Source organism: Acanthochromis polyacanthus, chromosome 5, assembly GCF_021347895.1.
Source record: "Acanthochromis polyacanthus isolate Apoly-LR-REF ecotype Palm Island chromosome 5, KAUST_Apoly_ChrSc, whole genome shotgun sequence".
Lineage (NCBI taxonomy): Eukaryota > Metazoa > Chordata > Actinopteri > Pomacentridae > Acanthochromis > Acanthochromis polyacanthus.
Window position 1 is genome coordinate 12,338,995 of NC_067117.1, and position 18,562 is coordinate 12,357,556.

General features: G+C 39.9%; 3 protein-coding genes across 5 annotated transcripts; 1 reads left to right on the forward strand and 2 right to left on the reverse strand.

Moving 5' to 3' along the window:
• Positions 1-722: 722 nt before the first annotated feature.
• On the reverse strand, positions 723-5,185 carry trub2 (TruB pseudouridine (psi) synthase family member 2). The gene is made up of 8 exons (XM_051948803.1): positions 4,877-5,185; positions 4,579-4,713; positions 2,350-2,424; positions 2,185-2,246; positions 2,022-2,103; positions 1,741-1,813; positions 1,424-1,560; positions 723-1,325 (listed from the first exon to the last, which is right to left on the reverse strand). Exons 1-8 carry the CDS (start codon positions 4,992-4,994, stop codon positions 982-984), a joined length of 1,026 nt encoding a protein of 341 aa, XP_051804763.1. The 5' UTR covers positions 4,995-5,185; the 3' UTR covers positions 723-981.
• A 12-nt stretch (positions 5,186-5,197) lies between these two features.
• On the forward strand, positions 5,198-8,368 carry hdhd3 (haloacid dehalogenase-like hydrolase domain containing 3). Of its 3 annotated transcripts, none has more exons than XM_022189247.2 (3): positions 5,198-5,464; positions 7,045-7,379; positions 7,734-8,368. In XM_022189247.2, exons 2-3 carry the CDS (start codon positions 7,050-7,052, stop codon positions 8,127-8,129), a joined length of 726 nt encoding a protein of 241 aa, XP_022044939.2. In that variant the 5' UTR covers positions 5,198-5,464; positions 7,045-7,049; the 3' UTR covers positions 8,130-8,368. The 3 variants fall into 3 exon arrangements, with proteins under 3 accessions (XP_022044939.2, XP_022044940.2, XP_022044938.2); XM_022189248.2 differs by having other exon boundaries at positions 5,198-5,412; XM_022189246.2 differs by having other exon boundaries at positions 5,200-5,481.
• A 2,379-nt stretch (positions 8,369-10,747) lies between these two features.
• Positions 10,748-17,980, reverse strand: tgfa (transforming growth factor, alpha). The gene is given in 8 exon segments (XM_022189219.2): positions 10,748-12,274; positions 13,443-13,534; positions 13,727-13,752; positions 13,755-13,876; positions 14,798-14,912; positions 16,288-16,476; positions 16,651-16,833; positions 17,625-17,980. Coding segments are annotated over 7 exon segments (765 nt in total). The 5' UTR covers positions 17,668-17,980; the 3' UTR covers positions 10,748-12,274; positions 13,443-13,447.
• Between the last annotated feature and the right edge of the window lie 582 nt (positions 17,981-18,562).

The window sequence follows — 18,562 nt, forward strand, 5'->3', positions numbered from 1 at the left end:
AATAGCAGCTTACTAAAGTGTCCAAGTAACTAATAGCCTCATTCATTCATTGTTTCCTCAACACTGGAAAATCTTGTGCATTTGATGATAATCTAACTACAACTTCGCCAACAGTAAAATGACAGTGTGACTTCTGGTTAGATGCTGACTAGTCATTTCTCCATGTGGGAGATCATTTTTAATTACAAGTAATAAACAAAGTTGCCAGCACTTTTGTTCCATACGCTCCCTTTGGAAACGCTCATGTGGATTCTGCTGCTGTCTGATGCTTCTGGTTAATATACTTAGAGGTAAGGCTATGTGATGTTTTTGACAAACACTGGTGCTGAAATGTGGAAAAAGCCTTCCCTTAATTGCTACATACAACTCAAAGTGCTGTTGTGCTGTGTTGAAAGTAACACAAAGATGTTCCTAGGTCCAACCTAGTAAGGTTGCTGCTGCGACTTTAATGGAAAATGTCTGAAAGGGGCTTTAGAAACATCTAGTTTAAAAATAACATAAAAGTGACTTTGACCTTTTGCCAGTTTGAAGAGTATTTGTACAGAGAGAGCAGGTTCAGCATCTCATCCACAGACCTTAAACAGTGTGAACTTTGTTACTTGTCAATCAAAAGTCTCCATACATGGTTCAATCTACTTTGTATTAATGCGCTGTCTATAAACAGTAAAATATAGCTCAAATTATCCCAAGAAAGTGAAACTTCTGCCACAAACAAACATATATTCTTGTTTTCTATTTTAATTTATTTCACGATAAAAAGAAACATTTTCATATTAACATTTACAGAATAAGTTACTGTCACAGCATTGAAACATTCACAGAGATGCGTAAGTGTAGAAGAAAATTGTGTATTAAAACCAACTCATAAGATTTTTAACCTCCAATTTAATGTTTGCTCCTCACTTAATGTACAAAACCAGCATCTCTGATCAAAGATTCACTGCAGAACAGTTTTGTGAATAGTCAGCAGGCCGATTCTCATTAGCTGCTTGTCTCAGCAACAAGCTTTTTAATTGTACCTACCGCTGCTTCTTCATTAGCTTTGTTTTGTTGAGCGGCTGTCACATCTTCTGATGTTTTTAACGCCGGTTTCTTCGCAGGTGACTGGGAGCGTTTTCTATGTTTCTTAGAGGAATGGTATTGTCGGATGGCCTGTGTGATATCAGCAGCAGTCCAGTAATGATGGGTCAGAGCATCCTGCAGGGTGAAAAGTCCGTCTCTGGTGCGTCTGATTCCTTTACACACTGCTGTGCTGCGCAGTTCAAGCCCTATCTCATGCACAAGTTTCCGCAAGTATTTCTGAGTTTCGTTTAGGCACTGCACCTCTGTAAAAGCAGAGGACACAATTATCAAACTAGGTCAGTTTTTTTTCTGTTTAATTGTAAAATGAGACGTTCCATGGGTTCAGGTGAAGATTGCTTACCTAAAATGAAGTTGGGGGGCTGGAAATGAATGCAACGCAAGCCTGTCAAAATAGGCGCCGATTTGCCCTCTGGACCCAGTAAACCTTGGACAGCCATCTCATAGGCTTCCTGTGAATGCATGTCTACATTTGAATACCTGTGTGGGGGGGAAAAAAACAAGTCACATCTACTTGTATCTAGATAATCATCTGGTACTTTACTGTGGCACTATCATATAAAAGTCTAGAGAAAAATGTGAGGACAAGGAGGAGCAATAAAGGAAGAGATGTCATAATGTTGACCAAAATATGAAGGATATTAAAAGCAGTTGGCATACATTAACAAGGCTTTTTGGTTGGCTCCCTCCAGCATCGCCAGCACTCTCTCCAACTTATCCTGTGTGATGTGATCTGGTCAACAAGACACATAGAATCAGAGACACATAAGTTGGCACAGTTAGCTCAAGCTAAACAAAGTATCCAGTAAAGGTATAAAGGTGCATAAATTGTAATACCTACTTCTCAAATATGATGATATAAAAGCATGCTATTTCAGGTGCAGGTTGAGGAAGCGAATAATTATTTCAATTTCTACGAACTGCTAAAAAAAGTATCATACCGTAGGTGGATCTTTCCATAACTCCACCTGAGTGAGTGAAATCATGTGTTGCAGTCCCAAATTCCCCCTCCAGAGTGTAATCCTGCAATAAAACAAGCATTAAAGTTTCCAATATTGCATCTTATTCCTGTCTAATGTAAAATCAACAGAAATGATCAATTACCCTTGTGACTCGTGTCCTGTAGAGATCATTCAGGGTCTTGTTTCCATTCCCAACACCGAGAACTAAAGTTTCAAAATGTGTGAAAATTCAGGGAGACTTTGTGAATCAAACACAACACTGTCTGCAACAAACAGATTCATCATGTAAGCTGCACTAAAATTCTACCTAGAACACCAGAGGAGAAAGCATCCAGGCGATGTCCGACTCCAACTCGAATGTTCCGGAATTCCGGTCCAGTCACTAAAAAATACGGAAAAATATATTTACGGAGTTCACAACAGCTGCAGTTTAATATAGTCCTTCTAGCCTCGGTGCCTCGACATGTCCTGATGATGTCATGTTGTATGGGTGTGTGATTTTTTTCTTTGTATTTATTTATTGTCTTCTTTGTTTTTAATTCTTGTGAAGCACTTTGTGTTGTTCTGCATGAAAAGTGCTATACAAATAAATAAAGTTTGAGTTTAGTCCAATCTTTTCAGACAACACGTCTGAAATAAGGCCAGACTTCATATATTGTCTGTTACAAGTTAAAAGATGGGGGGTCACAATTTGACAAGAATGGCACAAAACAATTAGTAACCCTTCTTAATATGTTTCCAATGACAGCAGTGACAAAGCCACAGAATATAAGCTTTCTCTATGTTTAGCTCAAGCTATTGTCAGTTAATCAAATCAAGAAACGCAATGTCCTAAGGCATGAGAACATGTCTGTACAACATGACGAGTGTCACTCACCATTTCAAATAAGAGAACATTAGGGACGTTTGTCTGAATGGCCAGTATTAACAGGAGAGCTGATTACAGCAAGCAGCACGTTTTTCAGTGTTCATTAAGGCACTTCAGCATTGATAGCACGCTCCTTTAAGCCATTTATGTGCTAGAGTGAGCTTAATCTATCAGCAGGTGCTTAATCGATTTGTAGGTCAGAAGAACAAGAGACCTATTGTGAGTTGTGTTGAATTATCAGCAGATTCTCTGTGTTCTCAGTGTTTATTTAAAGTATACAGAGTGTCCCTAAAGTCTGGACACAGGAAATCTCATTAACTATTTTTTTTTACCTCCACAGATTTAATATGGCTTTGTTGAAAGAAGAAGGAGTTCAACTGGTACCTCTCAGTGGACATGAAGGATGGACATATCTAAAGATGGCAGATGAATTTAATCTGTCAACAAAGCCATATTAAATCTGTGGAGGCAAAAAAAATACACAGTTAATGAGATTTCCTATGTGTCCAGACTTTAGGGACACCCTGTATGTATACAAAGATCCAGAAAAGTAGATTATGCTTCAAATGCTGTTAAATTTCAACCTGAAGACAACATGAAAGCAACTTGCAACATAGCACATAGACCGATCAGCCACAACATCATGACCACTCACATGGTGAAGTGAATTACATCGATCATCTTGTTATAATGCAACGCTCTGCTGGGAAACCTTGAGTCCTGACATTCTTGTGGATGTTTGACATGTACCACCCACCTAAACACTGCAGGTCAACCAACCCCTCAAACCCACATGGCACCAGCAGTTCTTGATGCCAGTTAACACCCTCAGCAGGACAATACACCAAGACACACCGCAAAAACTGCTCAGGAGTGACCCGGGGAACATGACAGAGAAAAGCTGTTCACACAAGTTCCACATTCCTCAGATCCAAATCTTTTTGAGCATCTGTGGGATGTGTCAGGACAGGGCTGATCTAGGTGTATAATTACAGTATATGTATAATTACAATATGTAGACCGCTATGCACTCCAGTTTATGTAGCCCTGTGAATGAGTCCATGCGTCATCATTTTGACATGTTGAAACAACAAATAATGGAAGCTTGGCTTGTGATACTTATCATACATCAAATTCTACTGATGTTAAAGGCTTCAAAAAAAACTTGAAAATTAACATTTTTGCACCTTTTTTTTCATTTTCAGTGACTAATAATTAAAAATGCGGCCTCTGCTGGAGCAGCTGAATCCTTTGGAAATAATTTTATCTGTGTCACACCAAGTTTAATGGCTATGGGCACTATATTTATGGAGATACTGAAAAGGTTCCCATGTAAGATGTGAAAATGCAAAAATTCCTAGGTCTGAAAATACATGAAATCTGTAAAATTCAGTTAAATATTTTAAAGAATTTAGTTGTTTTGGGTCCCAAACAACAAATAAGTGAACAAAATATGAACACAGCAACATAAAGCCTTACATACTGACACAGACTGACCCTAACATGGTCAGTAAGGTCCCCAGAACCAGTCATCCTAACACTACACAGCAGAGTGTTACGTATTTGAACGAAGTAAAGCTTTATGACCAGCATCACTTGTGTGGGGATGTATATGAACAAACAGGTAGGTGATCAAAAAGAAGGAGCTCTAAAGGGCATCAGACATACCCAGAGGATGCTTGGACAATGCAGGCACGGAGGTTGCAGACAGTGTTAAGCCCTTGGGTGCTTCAGTCTCACTGCTAGGCTGTGCCAAGAAGCGGACCTCCTGAGGAAGTGGCTGGGAAGGTGTAGCGTTCAAACCTGAAGGTGGATACAGTCACAGGACAATAAGATGCCTTGAAGTTGTATTTCAAGCTAATGCAGAGTGACTTGTTATACTTATCTGCACATACACAGCTGGATTACGTTTCACTCTGACGGCTGACGTAGAAATGTTGTGTTTGTAAGGAAATGTTATCCTCACCTTTAAGGAGGTTGGTCTCTATGCTGTCCCGAACGAGCTTCCAGTGAACCCCGGACGGTTTGTAGACACAAAACAGGCCTTCTAACCTCCGAAACATTCGAACAGCTGGAGTTGCCATTGTGGTAGCAACGAGAGGCAATCCCGACTTTTTGAAACTAAAATGACATCGCGTTTGTTTGTTCACGGGTCGTAGTTGTTTTGTTTGGCAGCTTTTCCAACATGACTTTACCGCATGTGACCTTTAGCGCATGCGTGCATGATGGGGCTTCAAGCTTTGATTCCTGCTTACTGCCGCCTGCTGGACGGGATGTATAACACTGCACTGTAAACAATGCATAAGTGAATGGAGAGGGCGCATAGCAGTCAACACAATGATAAAAACAGTTGCTGAACTATAGCTGAGAAGAACTTGGGAGGTAGAAAATTAATCATTATGAATTTTAATAGAGCAGAATGACCACGGAAGGAGCTAACACTCCAATAGACGGCAACAGCAGAGCTCTGGCTCCATGCAGCGAAGAAGAAGCGAAAGCGAGGTAGCTAACTTGGGCTAACCTTGTTACTGACCGCTGTGAGGACTTGACTTTGGTAACGTTACAACCTTTGTAAGTTAATATCTTTGTTGGTGTAGTTCTCTAGCATAGCGACACGAGGTTGACATGTAGGTAGGCACAAAGTGACCGACCGTAACGTTGGATAGCGGTAATTAAACGTTAAAGAAGGTTCCCGGGTTCGTCAGTCGGTTTTAAGTCTCGGTCAGAACTTGTAACCAAGACGACGGCGACTTGTAGTTAGGTGATGTCACGTAGTTACTGTCCCCACGTGTGTTATTAACGGGATTTAATTAAACACTATTTGGAATGTGATCGCCAGATTTCTGGTTCACTGTAGCGAAAACACAAATGAAGTAACACATCAGTTAGCATCAATAGCTACTTTCTATACTGCTGTAGTGCATGCTGGGATTGCCTTATGTACAGTTGCTGTTGTTCCAAAGCACAGAGCAAAACGAGAGAGGAGGCTAGAGCAAGACTGGAAATAAAGTGTCAATGTTATGTTTGCAGAAATGTTATGCAGTTGCCATGCATTAGCAAGGTATTGTGATTGGCTGAACCTACATATGGATATGTTCACAGATGGTTTATGTAAATTCACTATGCCATATATGTACATATATATTTGTAGATTCGTCATGCCTGGTAAATTGTCTTTATGAGACATTTATTATCGCATTTTTATTTATTAGTCCTATTGTACTTTTGCAACTCTTGTCCTGCTTCTTTCATGCCTTATCTGTATGAAGTTCTAACGTGTGAATTTGCCCTGAGGGATCAATAAAGTCAGTCTTATCTTTATTTTATTTTATTCCCTTGGCTTTGCCAGCATTCTCTCCAGCTTATCCTGTGTAAAGTGCACCAGACAGTGTTTAAGGGGCACATGCAATCAGAAGTGCATGTAATATATTGACAACAGTAGGGTCAAGTTAACCAAGTAGGGTCAAGCGTTAAGCTTAAGTTTGGTTTAGCTGGTGAGTAATTTGATTTCATTCAGCCAACAAGCTAGACAGTGAGCATTTTAGATAATACGAACTGAAGCAAATTGGAAGTCTAACAATGAATTCAAGTTACAGTATTACTGGAAGAATGGTTATATGAGACAGTATTTTGCATGTCAGTTTGAGCTATATGCCTAATTATTGTAAGGAAAGACATCCAGCTGCTTTAAACAGACTGGAAGCTAAAAAATATATAGCAATTTTTTGTACAAACTGCACAAAAATCTGTCATACTGTAGATGAAAATTTCCACAATTCAATCTGTGTGAAAGAAATTGTCTGTTGTCATCTCACAGCCACCCTGCAATGTATAACCCTGGATCAAACAACAGCGATACCACATTTTAAATGCATTATTTTATTTCTGGTGCACTGCTGTGTTGGGTCCATGCTTCTAATGCATGGTGACTCACTGTCTAATGTAGCAATGCTTGTTTGTTTCACCCCCTTTTCCTGCAATGACAAGTCAACGTGTCAAAATTTGTCCCATCAAATGCTACAGTGTAGAAGGTGTTCAAGTCTGTCTGGGTAGCTCCATGAGAAGCAGCCTGGTTAGGGTGCTTTTATTGAACACACTGTTAAGTTGTCCTCTGTCTTTGTCTTCCTTGTACAGGTGTAATGCGAGCTCCTCTGCGCTGGGTGCTATGGGATGTGAAAGACACCCTGCTGAAGGTGCGCACATCTGTGGGAGAGCAGTACTGTAGGGAGGCTGAGAGAATGGGCCTTAGCCTCAATCCTGTGGAGGTCGACACTGCTTTCTGCCAGGCGTATCGACATTATTCCAGCAAATACCCAAACTACGGCGTCACTCAGGGTCTGAATGGAAAGACGTGGTGGATGGGCGTGGTGCGGGACACTCTCTCACAGTGCAGAGTACAGGAACCTGCTCTGCTCAACACCGTGGCTCACAATCTCTACCATCACTTCAGCAGTGCAGAAAACTGGGAGGTAAATGTTGGTTCACACAAATTTCTATTTGAAAAAGCACGTTTGTTTTGTGAATGATGATGTGTGCTTCTATTATGAATTCAATTTTAAAGAATACCTCACAAAGAAAGTATTATTTCTGTTGGTTTGTCTTTTTGTTGTTTTTATAATTTTTAATGCCACCATCAATAATGTTTCTTCCTAATGGAGAAAATGTGTACATAGTCTTTATGGATCTGCTTTAAAGGATCTGCTTTCCAAAGGAGTTTGAACATTTTGAATGTTGATCCTGATGTTTGTCATCTTCATCACTGTTCAGAATGTTGTATATACTGAAGCTGTCACAATAAACAGTGTAATGTTCTTATGTTTCAGGTATTTCCAGATTCAAAGAAGGCCTTAGAGAGTTGTTCTTCTCTCGGGCTGAAGCTGGGTGTGGTATCCAACTTTGACAACCGTTTAGAAGCAATTTTACGTGGTTGTGGGCTGCTGTCATACTTCAGCTTTTTAATAACATCAGAGGAAGCCGGTGTGGCAAAGCCCAGTCCAGCCATCTTTGATCAGGCCCTGCAGAAATGCGGCGTACCAGCTGACAGCATAGCTCATGTTGGGGACCATTATGTGAAGGATTACCTCACCTCCAGGTCTGTAGGCATCCACGGGTTCCTTTTAGACCGACACAACAAGCATAACCAACCTGACATTCCTCAAGAACATCGACTCGGCTCCCTGGAGGAGCTGCCGTCACGGCTTCAGCAGCGTTTGGACTAATGCCTAACAGTCAAGTGTAAATCTACTCAGCCTGTCTGTGGTTCTGTTTAGGGAATCATTTCAGAGATAATAACCATGTTGACATCATCATTCACATGACAGATTCAATCCTCTTGACAGAAGTGTATAGAGATGAATTATGAATATCAGAGATTGTAATATATAAAATATATGTACAGTGTGTAATTATGCATTTTAACTGTGAATACTTTGGAAGTAATAAATACTGATTCATTCCACGCTGTCTTCAATAATAATAATTGCCTTTTTCCATCAGATAAAGATGAGCGAGTAAGAGGCAAGAAAAAAAAGTAATTTAAAATACTCCCATTATTCTTACACTAAAAGCATCTTAATGCATTGGTAGAAGTTGATACACAAAGCACTCAGGGTAAAGAGCACATGAGGAAAAACAATGACATTGAAAGTTGAAAGTCAAAAGATCAATTTAGAAGAGGTAAATCCTTGATATAGCATGAGCTAAGCATGGCAGATATTATTCTGGATGTACTTTTATTGGCTTATTTACCAGCTGATGAGTCACAAAAACTAATACAGAGATATCAAACACGTAATTTGGTTTGTCCATAAAGCACTGACAAGTTCAGCTGATCACAATTCCTCCACAACTAAGTTTCAAAAGCTGGGTTCATGTATACTGGATGACATTTTTTGAACTCGTCTCTTTGCTTAGTGTATTGGTCTCAAAAGGCTACTCAGTTTCTAGTTTTTACATCTACCTGGATAAGCTGGTGCACTTTAAATTCCAATATTTTACAGAGATCATTTACTTTGAATGGACAGTACCAATCTGCAAATGCCTACATTGAAAACTGCACCTATTGAGAATCCAGTATTTTTAGAGCTTTACATTCAAGACATTTCAGCCTCGGTTGCATCAAATTTGACCTCTGTCCTTTTTTTTTTTTTTTTTTTAAATCTCAGCCTTGCAAGTCCCACCTTTATGGAAGCACAAAATGGTTTAAGTAGCCCTTAATCCCTCTGCCACAATAACTGCACCTCTAATGGGAGTGGAACTGCTGAAATTGGTGCATTAAATGGACAGAGAATGTATTTTCAAATAATTATTTCATGTCATTTTAGGTGAGAAAATGCAAGAAAGAAATTAATAATAATGTAGTTTCAGTGTGAATTTCTTTCTGTTTGACTTCATTGTAAACTGAATATCTTAGGATGCTGGTCAGAAATAAGACTTGAAGATACTGGATGGACATTTAGACAGTGGGTTTTCTGATATTTTGATGAACTGAATCATTGCTATAATAACTTTAATGTTTATATACTGTAACAGGAAAGATAAATGTTGCCTTGAATGGTTGCATGACTCTCACCTACAATTTTATTTTGGTCATTAAAGAAAGATCCACTAATTTTGGGGCTTAGTTCTTATGATTTTCCAAGCATTTGTAGTTGTCATCGTCTGTGGTTAAAGGGAGCACGGCACAAATAAAACCAACAATTTTGGCCAGATGCATGAGGATAAAAACATGGAGAATCGTGTTCATTCGTCAGAGTACTGCTCAGTATCCAGTATTTTGTCAATTTCATCTACTGCCACTGTAAAATTGCATTTCTTTCCAGGTGATTTGAGTGATCTGAAGCTGCTAAGCTTTGATCGTTCCTAATGATTTGTTTCAGTGCTTAGCAGCAAAGAGAACCAGGCAGGGTTGCTTAACCCTAATACCTTTGTAAATACTCTTATTTCAAACCATCTGGTCAGAGGCAGACACTGGGAATGTTGGGCTGCGGATCAGAAGGGCCAGAGAAGCGGAGCAAAAAGCCCAGAGTGGCATTGCAATTCACAGCAGAGCTCCAGCGTCTTATGAGGGATAGGGATTGACATTTGTCCAAATCAGATTTAAAGAGTTCAAGAGAATTTCCTGATGTTCTACAAAACCGCCCTCCACAAGGCATCCACGAAATCCGAATCTACACCCTGTTCTTGCAAAGTATTCAACTCAAACCTTGTCTTTGCTTCAATTTGCTTCTCCTTTCATCCGTTTGTATGTTGAAGGGTATTGTGTATCTTTAGGCGAAGCACCCACAAGAGCTGCTTAATTCAAAGCTGGTTTAGTAGCTCAGCCAGACGGCTCTAAAGGGCTCCGCAGAAATCCAATTGCAGACATAATGGGATTGCGAAACAAATGAAGCCTCGCATGCGGAGAGCGAAAGGGAAGAACAGCATGTTGTGGGGGACACGATCCAAGTAACGCACAGGCAGGATGCACCATTATGTGGTGCACAGTGTTTTAACATGAATGGGTAAAGATTCTGTGACATAAATAAAGAAAAGACAAATTGGCAAGTAAAAGAAAAACTGAATAGCAATATGGAAGAGGGCCGAAACATTTCCTTCAGCTATAAAAGCACTCAAGAGTTGGGCTCTTTGTTCAAATGTGCCTGGGGTTCAGGGTTTTGCGTTGGCATTTCTGCGTCTTGAAATATTCAGTGGAAGAGGAAAATAGAGGAGCAGAGCATCAGAAAATTAGGGTATTTGAAGAGAGAGAGAGAGAGAAAGAATAAAGGAAAGAGCTTCAGATGTGAAAAGAATGTCACGCGATGAGTCCAACGACAGACATCAAAAACGCACTCAAACACACGCTTGCATATTTAATTCTTCATTGGGAAAACAAATAGACATAATGAGGCTTTCCAACTGTGACAACATAAATCTGATGAAGTAAAGGGATAGATGGTTTTCTATTGACACTCCGTGTATACATCGAATATTCCTCCATTTTTCTTATTTACACTTCAGTGCTGTAATAAACACAAACATTCTGCAATGCAAATATGATCAGATGCTGTAAACAAAGATGAGTGCATCATCCTCTCAGTCTTTTGGCATACAAATACCATCACATTCATTTTCTTCCACACACAAAGCAAGTGCACATGCTTTACATGAGTTTTTTAATTCCTGCTTTTTAATTCCTTCAGCAATAACTTTTTCATTTTTAATCCAGAAGCTGAAATCAAGTCATAAGCAATGCTATAACACACCACTCTTCTATTTTGTGTTGTTCTAAAAATACCAGCTGCAATTTAAGTGCATGCATGCTTCAGGTGGATGTGTACCAACCTTTTTGCATACAGGCAGAGAGAGACACAGCTGTGTTTGGCATCTTTTGTACATGGATGCGTTTTCTAGTGACTACATTGTGAAGTGGGTGCAGTGGTTTTTTTTATAGACAGTGAGCAAGCTAAAAGAAAAGTGCAGTATTATAAAAGTAGTGTAGACTAAAGTGGCCACCCAGGAAGTGCATCTGTTGGTGCAGTTATAGCCTGCAATTCAAAGGTTCAAGTACAGCTCAGGAATAAAAAACAAAACCGACAAATAATTTATTCTTCAGTAATAATACCGGAGTCGCCAAGATCTCTTTTTTTCCTCCAAATCACATCAAAACAAAATTTCAGACAGTTTTAAATTGCAGTCTTTGTTGAGTGAAGTCCCGGAAACGAATATGCAGTCAGTCCAGTTGACAATTCCTACTCCTGTCAGGTGACGTGAGCTCCTTCTTTAAAAACAGACACTAAAATGTCTTTAAAGCATCAGTTTCCCCCACCATAAATTATTAAAAATGTCATTTGTGCTTGTAGAGTTCTGATGAAAAAAGTGCAAAGATATTAAAAGACAAAAATAGGAATTGGGGTCTCCTGACTTAAGTAAACGGATTGTTGTCATCACACAGCCCAAAATAAACGCCTCTCTCATTCGACATCCACACAGGATGATTAATGGCCCGGTACATAATTTCTGAAGTCCTCGAGGCGGTAAACAGTAATCGGGACACATGGAGCTCTTCCATGCAGGATTCAGTGGGAGCTTCCTTCTCAGAAGTTCAAACAGACTGTTGCAGTTCTGAGTGTATTTCCACGGAATCAACGAGGGAAGTGAACGCGTCCCTAGATCGTTGTAGTCCAGAGCTCCCATTTAATGGAGAAAAAAACAAACCCATTTAACCTCCCACATCAAGATGGCCTACCTCCGTCACACTGAAGATAACACAGCTTCGTCTCTGGTTGGTTGTACCACTTTGGATGCAATCCTGAGTGTTGGTGAGCCAGACAGATGACCACAACGAATCGCGATGCAAAGAGCTCAAGCAAGAAGTCTCAAACCACTGAAAAACAAATAATAAAGGTTTACTGTAGAATATCGAGACATAAAGAATGAGGTTGTCGATTTTCTATAGCTTCATTGTTGTCAATAAATCATGTAAAAACAACCCCAGAAAAGTACAAGAACATGTCCTACTAAGTACTGCAGTGCCATGTACATCCATTGTTGTCCAAAACCTGTTAGAACACAGGCATGAGCCACACTGAGTAAACACAGTCACTCTTTATTTTAGATCATACAGTGTCCTGTTGCTGTAACGATTGAATACAGCACAAAATGTGGACTATCTGCAGTTAGAGCCTCTAACAAAGACAATTATTCCAAAATACTGCAGTGCCCAGCCATGTATGGAAACTCGTTTTTTTCATAATAAAACATATACCAGGACTCAACCCAATAGGTTCAAACTATTTACCAACTGCTAATCTTCACTGCATGTTATTCCTCTGGCCTCTTCTCTCATATTCATTGTTTCTCTTTACAATTCCTCTCTAATAAACACTAAAATGCCCCCCCAAAGTAATCTTTGAGCTAGATAAAGTTTGTGTCTGAACAGGCTGCACTTCCATCAGAAACAAAAGACTAATAAACAGACATCAGAAAGCACCGAAACAGACCAGAATATTTGCTTTTTACAGGATTTGTCGACAATTTTAAAAAAATGTCTAAAACATAATTTTTTGACAACAATCACTATCATTCACAAATTCTTAAGGGATGCGATCTATCTGCATCATGCATGATGTAAATGTATGGTTGTGCACTAAACATAGTCAGTGTATGCAACATGTATTGGACGTCCACTCAGGTGATTTTTCACTGCTGTTCAAAAGTTTGGGGTCATCCAAACAATTTCATGTTTTCCATGAAAACTCACTCTTTTATTCATGTGCTAGCATAATTGTACAATGGTTTTCTAATCATCAATTAGCCTTTCAACGCCATTAGCTAACACAACGTGGCAAGAACACAGGAGTGATGGTTGCTGGAAATGTTCCTCTGTACCCCTATGGAGATATTCCACTAAAAATCAGCTGTTTCCAGCTAGAATAGTCATTTACCACATTAACAATGTCTAGACTGTATTTCTTTCAAAAATAAGGACATTTCCAAGTGACCTCAAACTTTTGAATGAATGCAAGTGCAAATAAAGAAATAAAGACAGTTACCACTCTCAGATGGATGGCAGGACACGCCAGGCTTTTCTGCCACGTAGTGATGAGCGTAGCTCCGCCTGCGACAGTCCTGCCTCCACCAGCAGCTGAAGGAGAGAGCAGCTCATTAAAACTACTTAAAGATCACAGTGGCATCAAGTTCATTACTTCATTAGTTAAACAGAAATGGCCTGGCTTTACTGTTAATTATGTTCTAAACGCTGCACGGTTTGTCAGCTATGAACCCAGTGAACCTGTTCTGAAGTTAAATATGACATATTTCATATCATGCGACTTACTGTAAGACTGTACACAGCACCATGATGAGAACACACCCAATCACACACAATACCAGCACTGTGGCGACGGTCTGTTGCCTGTGATTGGTTGCTACTACAGCGAGCAGGTCTGCATGCTCACACCTCATCCCAACGAAGCCTGGATGACACCTGCAACAGAGGCGGAAAATGGAAATGAAAACTGGGAGGTAATGGATTGTATATGAAGCAGCAGCCAATGATCACAGTATCACTGACAGGTAAAGTTCCAACACTTGTAGCTGTAACACTGAAGATCGCTTTGTTTTATCCAACATGCCCAAAATCACACCGCTAGCATGGACCTGAGAAACCAATAAGTGCTTCAATTTAATAATGCATTTACATTTAATATAGATTTTTAAAAAGAAAAACACCCACAGACACGTTGTCCAGTGAAGAACTTGAGATACTGATGTCTTGATATGTACAAAATGTATTTAACATTTAAATCTGTCCTCATTTGCAGTCATCTGGTGATGCTAAAGCCTTTTCACCTGAACAGTTTTAAAACAAAATGGTATGGAGCACACAGACATACAGGTTCAAAGCTTAACTAGACTTTGACATGACGTCATACAACTCATGTCTTCTTATTATCTGCAACATGTTTTTTTTCTGTTCATTTAATTTAAAGCAGCTGCCTTTCTGCATCATTGAAAGTTTCCTCTTATCTGTGGCTTCTCACAAAACCTCTCAAGACATCATATCATCAAATCACCCCAGTTCCAGCGTTCCAGCACTGGTTACTGGACCAAACACCTATAGATCATCAAATTCCTCTGTTTCTGTTAACATATGGCAGCATTTTTGCTTCAACATTATGTACAAACTGCTGAGTTTAAACTAAAGACTAAAATACCGCATGTGAAATGTAAACATAGAATTCAAACGTTGTCGTGTACATGTAAAATGTTGTGAATACTGTTACGACGATGTCTCTCTGGTTTTTCAATTCTGTGAGTAGTTTCAGCTTTAGTGGTAAAACTCTGGATTTTTTAACGTCACAGTCACAACCAGTGGTATTTTAGGAGTAAAAATCCATTGACTTACACACATGCAGGTGCCTCCTCCAGTATCAGGAAGCGACATGTGCCGTGGAAGCAGAAATGCTGGTGGGAATCTGGACAGTCGTCGAAATGAGACCGAACAGCCGCTGCCACAAACTCTGTTAAAACAAGAGATAATGTTGCTGATTTTGATGAATAAAACACTGCTTTTGCATTAAAATGTGACACCAGTAACAACAATTAAATCATTTTAGTGGGGTGGCTGTTTCTCTAGGACACTTTAAAAGATTTTTTTTTTTTTTGATATTTGGGTGCATTATTTTAAATTCAGGCACAGATGTCAACCAGGAACCAACAGGAGGTCAGAGGTCACACTTGGATCACAGAAGCTTCACTTGTCTGCCTTCACAATGCCTTAAATGCTTAAAGTCTGCTCCAGATTGGAATATTAAATGTAATCCAAGTGCCCAAATTCAGAATACAGGTGAATATCATAAACCTAAAATTAGCCTAAGCTCAGCAGAGACCTGAAACAACAACATGCACTAAATCCTAAAGCTGACACCCACGTCACCAACGGTAGACTGAAGCCTTTTGTTCCCGGGTTGCGTGTGGATTTGTGGCGGCTTATATCTCTCACTGTACCTAGGAGGGACGGTTAGAGTCAAGAAAAGCCAAAAGGAGACTCCCAGTGAGACAAAAAACCTCCATCCATCAATCTGAATTAAGACAGAGAACATCCAGGCAGGAACTAACATTCTCAAGAAGAAATTAAAGCCTTCAAAGCACCTTTTTTTCCTCCCCCTAAGCAGCTATCTCAGTTTTCACTCTGGCAAACAAACCAACAGGACAAAAATATCTGATTAAACGAGCACCCAGACAGAGCGGGGCATTTCTCACATGTAAGCTGTCAGACAAACTAACTGAGTCAGCAAGCATCCGAAACAGTCGCCACAGTGTGGAGCTCAGGGTGAGAAGGACGATGAACATCCAGACAGATAGCTGCATTACAGCCTTCGTCACACACTCCATTCCAACGGTAAATGGGCTTTTGGACTGCAGCCTACGTGCATTGTCTGCTTCTTTCAGACTCTGTGAAAGCCCTCTGTTGTCCCTGAGGCATCTGCCTACCAACTGCTCTCTCCTTCCATGTGATTTTGGCAGTTGAACGAGAGGAACATTCAGAAAGAAAACAGCCTTTAGGGCAAGTGAGGTGCTTTTTCAGATAATAATTTAATACCGTAGGTGCAGCTTTTGTCAAACAGATGAATACAGTGCTCATATATACCCCTCATGATCTTTAATTTGCTACAATTGCTGCCCTATCGCACGCTAAGAGGATCAATTATCAGCGAGCGCCACATTGTCTGCATAATGTTAATGCATTGGAGCAGGATGGGAAACAGTGCTGACTCCTGCTGTGATGCAGCGAGAGTGAATCAGTGGCTCCCAGGAGGATAACTGGTACAATTCATGGGAAGCACGCTGAACTTCTCCTGCATCTCCACACAATATGGCGGCAGGGAAACTTACTTTTAAGCGGGCGGATGGTTGTAGAGGCATCAGCAGCAGGAATGAGACTCTGGGTTGTGGAGTCTGTGCTGCTGGTTGCTGGAAAGCTGCTTGCTGAAATGTTGGGAGCATCAGCAGAGATGGTACTGATGGAAATGGGGGCATCAGTGGTTGTATTCGTCAGCTGTTCTTCAAATGTGAAGAAGGAACCTGTTAAAATATGATACAGTCCTGATGTAAAAATTGAAGGAATAGCAACAAGGAATTCTGACATTGGAAGCAATGCTGCAATGAGAACATGTGGCACATGAAATAATGTCTTTCTTCCTTTGAAATGCTTGGATCATGAGCTTGATTCTTGGATCTCCACATAGCATGACTCACTTTTAACTGCATCGATGCTAGTCTCTGCCGTTGTAATCGGCGTTACAGTTGAGTTGCTGGTGCCGGGCGGCACAGAGCTGCTACTGGAGGTGTTCAGAGCAGCAGTGGAGTTTGTATTGATGGAAATGTTGGCTTCGATAATGGCTGAACTGCTCTGCCCGGCTCCAAACGTGAAGAGAGAACCTGCAGACACGAAAACAAACACCTGGTTATGTGTGGCACAGTCTTGATGTGGAAAAAATGTAAGAATGACAAGCAAACCCTGAAGGAATATGATAGCAAAAAAAACAAAAAAGTTCACTGTAAACTCACCGTTGAGTACCACAGACATACTAAAAGAACCTATAGAAATATAAAAAAATAAACATTACTGTAATGTGACTTTTTTCCACTTTAAAGAAAAACCAGGTGGCACACATGCTAGTTATTTCAAGCAATCTGTCCATGCACAGCTCCGCTGCATCATGTGACCTGATCTTCAGTGTAATATTGATGCTTCATTGAGTAAACTGGTACCCAACAATAGTAACAGGGTCAAGCATCCACTAAAAGGATGAGACCAAGGCACTATAAATACACAGCGGGCCCTCTGAAGACATGCAATCACAACCGAAGAGGGAAAACAACTCATAAAAAAATTCAGGATGGTTTGTTTGGGAGGGAAAAACATCATTATTCTTAAGATTATCATTAGTTTTAGCACTTTTTTAACCATATAAACAAATAACACAGAAACAAATCAAAATTGCACACACATTTAGGTTGAAACTTGTCACTAAAACCATAATATTAAGAGTAAGAGGAAGAAAGTAGCTCCAATCACAGGAACATCTATATATTGGAGGTAAAATAGGCCTATGTAAAATTCCAGCTCTGTCGACTCTGATCATTATTTATTCCAACATAATTTGACAAATTCGAGTGAGGTTTGGACTCCAAAAATCAACCAATCTCCCGCAAATCCAGCTACTCACCGCTTATCAGTAATATTGCATCCCAGAAAATCCGAGTCATCATGACGATTGGAGGGTCTGAAACTACATTCACTTGACGAGGAGCTTCACCGAAATGCTAGCGTGTTGGAGACACATTGTAGGTGGAACAGCAGCAGAGGAGGAGATCTTCAGAAATTTTTTTTAATCCTGAGCAGATATTTCGACTGGTGTCACATCAGCAGCTGATATACTGACAGTTTGTAGGTGAATTCGTGTGAAAAGTGACCGCAGTCGAGTTTTCTTTCTCCTCCTTTTTTTCTCTCCTGGATCATCGGAGCGTTTAACTTCAGTGCGTTCAATTGAGGAAACTCGTGTAATCCCGTCAGAGCTGGCCAATTAGAGCTGGCAGGGAGGGAGCTGGGAGGAGGTGGTGTCCTCTGTCTGTGACCTCAATATTACACTTTTTTTTTTTTAATTTGATCGTTTTTGTGTGCTTCATTTTAGTTCAATCTGATTTAGGAATCATTTAAATTTCACAGTGATTTCATGCAATCTGGAGGAAAGTGTATGAGAGAGATTCTGCTGCAGCTTTTATCCATTTGTAGGTCATCCCGCAACACATTGAATTATTTTAAATGTGTATGTCTTCCTAAAAACAACTAGCAAAATATCAGTTCTCACTGGAATTGGAATTTGTTTACATTTTTTCACAATTTGCCTTTAATTTGATCAAAGATAGATATGGAAAACAACGTCTTCTTGGCTATGTAAATACAACTGACTTGATTTATCACTGGGCTTGAAAATTAATAGAAGTTTTCTTGTTTTTCTTGGCTTTACCGTAGCTTTGTTGGTCCGTCTGTTTATTCATCTGCCCAACAGACCAAAATATCTTTTCAGCTACTGGCTTCATTCCCATGAAATATGTGGTGGATATTAAACACACATACACACACACACACACACACACACACACA